General features: G+C 30.1%; 1 protein-coding gene across 1 annotated transcript; it reads left to right on the top strand.

The window, feature by feature from the left end:
• The first annotated feature begins 3,127 nt into the window (after positions 1–3,127).
• Positions 3,128–3,982, top strand: LOC107792431 (dirigent protein 22-like). The gene has a single exon (XM_016614643.2). It carries the CDS (start codon positions 3,238–3,240, stop codon positions 3,823–3,825), a length of 588 nt encoding a protein of 195 aa, XP_016470129.1. The 5' UTR covers positions 3,128–3,237; the 3' UTR covers positions 3,826–3,982.
• Positions 3,983–4,483: the final 501 nt, after the last annotated feature.

Raw genomic sequence — 4,483 nt, 5'->3', positions numbered from 1 at the left:
GCATTGCTTTAGGCCATCTCCAACCTTACCCTTATTCCCCATAATGGGGGCAAGTAATTTAGCTCCAACCCTCACCCATTTTTGTCCCCAAAATGGGGGATGAATAGTGTTCCCTCAGATATGGGGGTACACTATTCATCTCCCCATTACTATTCATCACTTTATTATTATTATTTTATTATTTAATCTTTTAATTTATCTCTTTATATATACCTAATTATATTTATGTAATGTCTTTATAATATTGACTTTACATCTTAATTTTGGTGTATAAATTTGATAAATTAATTTTCGTGCATTCATTATTTTTATGTAAAATTGTAAGTTAATTTTATTATAAGTTATAATTGTACAAAAATATATAATTATCTCAAAAAATGAATGGTGCAAATATAAAATATTAGATGTTGCTAAAATTAAAAGGTACGAATATAAAATATTAGATGTTTCTAAAATTGAAAATCGAAGATTGAAAATACATTAAATGAAAGCTTACAAATTATATTATTTAAAATTTTATGGAATTGTTTTAATGGAAATTACAAATTAATAAAAATAAAAGATGGAATTTGTTTAATGAAAATTAAAAAATAAAATTAAAATGAAAGATAATAATATAATATAGAAGAGAGAAGAATATAAAAAAGTTTGGAAAAAAAAATAAGGGAATGGTTGGAATAAGTTATTCCCAAAATGGAGAAATTCCTATTTTGAGGACCAAAAATGGGGTAAAGATTGGTGATGCCTTATTAGAGAACACAAAACTCAATAGCGGACTCATTGGCAAAGAAAGGGATGGAGAGCTCAACCACGAATGTTTTTGTCCCAATATTTAGACTAACCGGACAAAAGAATAAATAATCTTCTCGAAGTTTGCCTTTCTAGTTCATATATGTGCACAAGCATCCATCTAATATTGAAAGTAAAATTTAGTTAGTGAAAGAAACTTCTGAAATAATAACTCTTAAAATATCGTGAACAAGTCAACAAATAAATATAGCTTCAAAATTAATTGGATGGGTAAATGCCTGTATTCTGTTCTTTTATGTTCCTCCGCATTTTGTTCCTTGTTTGGTTTTATTGACATTTTAGAATTACCGCCTAATTAATAACTCCTATGTGAACAAATATTTAAAAAAGATAAGGTTATATTAAAAATTATAAACTTCGACACAATTATACTTTGTTTTTGAAGCAGTCTAGACGGTTTTCGCTTGATTGAGAAATCTTAAACATCAAAATGAATTAACTAGCCCAAAGTTTAATATCTATTTGACTTTTTCTTTCTTTTGCTTAGTTAATATAGTTTTCCTTTTTATGAAAATTTTCCTCAATAAGTAATAAAAAATCCCACGAGTAAGGTGCATAGCAAGTATTTATTAATGGAAGTCTAAACATTAAAAAAGAAAAACTTTAATTAGGATGCTAATCGATAAAGCCAGAAAACCATTGACTTTAAAGAATAACGTAATCCGCTATTTCTCTTTCTTTGTATTCAAATCGAAGTTGTACCTGATCCAAAAACTACTTGAGGAATAAAAAACAATAAAGGAGTGGAATGATGGTGCTCGCACAATTTTTTAAATAAACTATATATACTTGTGTTGCTTTCATGACACGATTTTAAGTTTGAAAGCATGTGTCAACTTGTCGGAGTCTCGATTTTAAGTTTGAAAGCATGTGTCAACTTGTCGGAGTCTACGCGGTCCTGTGTGTACATAAGCCGGGTTGGTTCGGATTTTACAATTACCAAACCAAACCAATTGTGTCGGGTTATTAAATCTAAAGACCAAACAAAACCAATAAAATTCGAGTTTTTCAATCTCGGTTTTTCTCGGGTTTTTCCCCGGTAAAATCTTCGTAAAACAAAACATATAATATATGCTCAAAATATTTCTTTAATCCTAGTAAGATACAACGATATAAAGTATTTTCCAAAAAAATGATACAAAATATGAGATGTGTCATGACATTATCCTAAAATATTCAACAATAAAGACAATAAAATTATGTAATATAAATATTGTTAATTAAAAAGTCATAATAAAAATAAACATAATCTAAAACTACTAAGTCCTGCTAAAATAAATAGACTAATAAGGGAGTATTAATTATATGACTAAACGCTAAAGAAAAATAAAAATAAGTTATGCATTTTTATCTATATTGTTGCAAAACAAAAAATAGATATTCAATACATTCCCGTTTGTAATATTAAATTGAATGTCTTTTGTTAGCATTAATATTGATTTGATTTTGGTTTGGGCTTTTGTTAGCATTATTTAATTTACTAATATTAATGGCTATAAAACTTATTGGAGCAGTCAAAAGTTCTAAGTCCAACCGAGAAATAATACCTTAAAAGATAAAATTATGAAAAATTTTAAGAAATTTTTATAAATTACATCACAATAAGTATATTTATATATTAAATATATCTAAAGTTTCTATATATGTAATGTCGGGTTGGTTTGATTTCGATTTGACTTTCTTTAGTTAAAACCAAACCAAACCAATTATGGTCGGTTTTTTTTCCAATACCAAACTAAATCAAACCAAACCATAGTCGAATTTCTTTTCTCGGTTTGACTCGAATTATCGGGTTTGTGCGGTTTATCAGTTTCTTTTGTACACCCCTAGTACTGGTTGTAGAGCGACGTGCAATCCAGTCCATATATATATATATATATATATATATATATATATATATATATATATATATATATATATATATTGTAAAATAAAATTTATCACTACAGCAGCACAACGGTTAGGTGTATTATTACAAATCAATAGTGGACGAACAAATGAAAAAGCCTTGCCTAGATACAGTTCCCATACATAAAAATCATAAGAATTTATCGTAGTTATGTTTAGAATTAAGGTAAGTATACACTTTAATTAACTATAATTAGGTGATAAACTTTACGAGACACATGTCATGAACAAAGTGATTTGAGGTAAAACATTAACCATACTAAGAGTCATGAAATAATGTGAGAATGTGGGTTAATTAAGTGTGGTTTATTGATAAAAGTATTTGTTAGGACACGCCTTTATATATATATATTTATTTATTTATTTCGTGTCACAACCCATCCGGAGCCAGATTTGACTTTGGATGCGCTCTCTCTTCTTCTTTGTGTATAAATAGGGGTGTAAAAGATTGGAACCGCATCACAGTTTCTCTGCATCGCTTGTTACACTTCCAAATTCTTACAAGAAAACAAGAGAGAGATGGGGAAACCAACAATCATTATTCAGCTGATAATATTGTCAGTGCTACTAATGTTGACGGCCATACCTGTAGTTCATGCTCTTGACAAAAGCCCAAAAGCAGTTGGACGATGGTTTAAAAAGCTTTCTAATGCAAAGCAGAAGACGACCAAGCTTCATTTCTACTTTCATGACTTAGCTACTGGTGGAAAGAACGAAACATCTTCAGTAATTGCTCAAGCCACCAACATCACGTCTAAGTCACCGTTCTTGTTTGGCATACTCAGAATGATAGATGACCCATTGACCGTAGGACCAGAGCTGAGTTCCAAACGAGTGGGTTCAGCTCAAGGAATATATGGTTCAGCAGCAATAAATGAATTTGGTCTGCTTATGAACTTCAATTTTGTGTTCACAGATGGACCTTACAGTGGTAGTACTCTGAGTTTGCTTGGTAGAAACGCAATATCAAATGAATACAGGGAGATGCCAATAGTTGGTGGTTCTGGAGTTTTCAGGCTAGCTCGGGGCATTGCCACTGCCAAGACCTATTTTGCTAACTTTACTGTCGCTATAGTTGAATATCATGTCATTGTACTTCATTATTAACTCCTGTGGCTTTCTTTATTTTTTTTCTTTTCGGTAAAATAAGCAGGATGTGATCTCAAGAATAATTTTTCCATATAACAAGAGATCTTGTTCAGTTACAGTACTGTAAAAGAAGCTTCTTGGTATATATACAAGTCATCACAACCCGATGAATCTCCCTCTCGTTGTACCGAACTCCTCAATGTTCATTGTTTGGAAAGTGATACAACATATATATAAACCTTTTCGCTTTTAGAGATTATTCACGTTAGGTAAATTTTGACCAGTATTTTAAAATGTATTTTTCATCATATTAATACGAGAAGAATTGCAACTTATAGTAGTGTTTATATAGTTTTCGAATATCTAAATTTTTTATTTTTAAATATTGAGTTAATCTAATCCAACTTAACTTTAATATTTGATCAAATTTTTTCTCGTAAAGATCCAGAGAAACTGGAATGGAGGGAGTATACATCAGATGTTGACTTGACTAAGTCATTTTAAAGAGAGAATTCCAGGACAGAGGAAGTTCTTTCTGTTTTATTTCTAATTAATAGCAATGGCAATGGTATTTAGACAGCCCAGCTAAGTCAACAGGTTAACAAACTCAAAGAATTTAACCGTGGAGAACGACTCAATGGAGTAAGAACTGGCGTTATCTTTTAAGTGGTTTAAA

The sequence above is a fragment of the Nicotiana tabacum genome, chromosome 6 (genome assembly GCF_000715075.1).
Source record: "Nicotiana tabacum cultivar K326 chromosome 6, ASM71507v2, whole genome shotgun sequence".
NCBI classification, from domain to species: Eukaryota; Viridiplantae; Streptophyta; class Magnoliopsida; order Solanales; family Solanaceae; genus Nicotiana; species Nicotiana tabacum.
The sequence above is the reverse complement of the archived record's forward strand: the minus strand, read 5'-3'. Positions and strand labels throughout refer to the sequence as shown.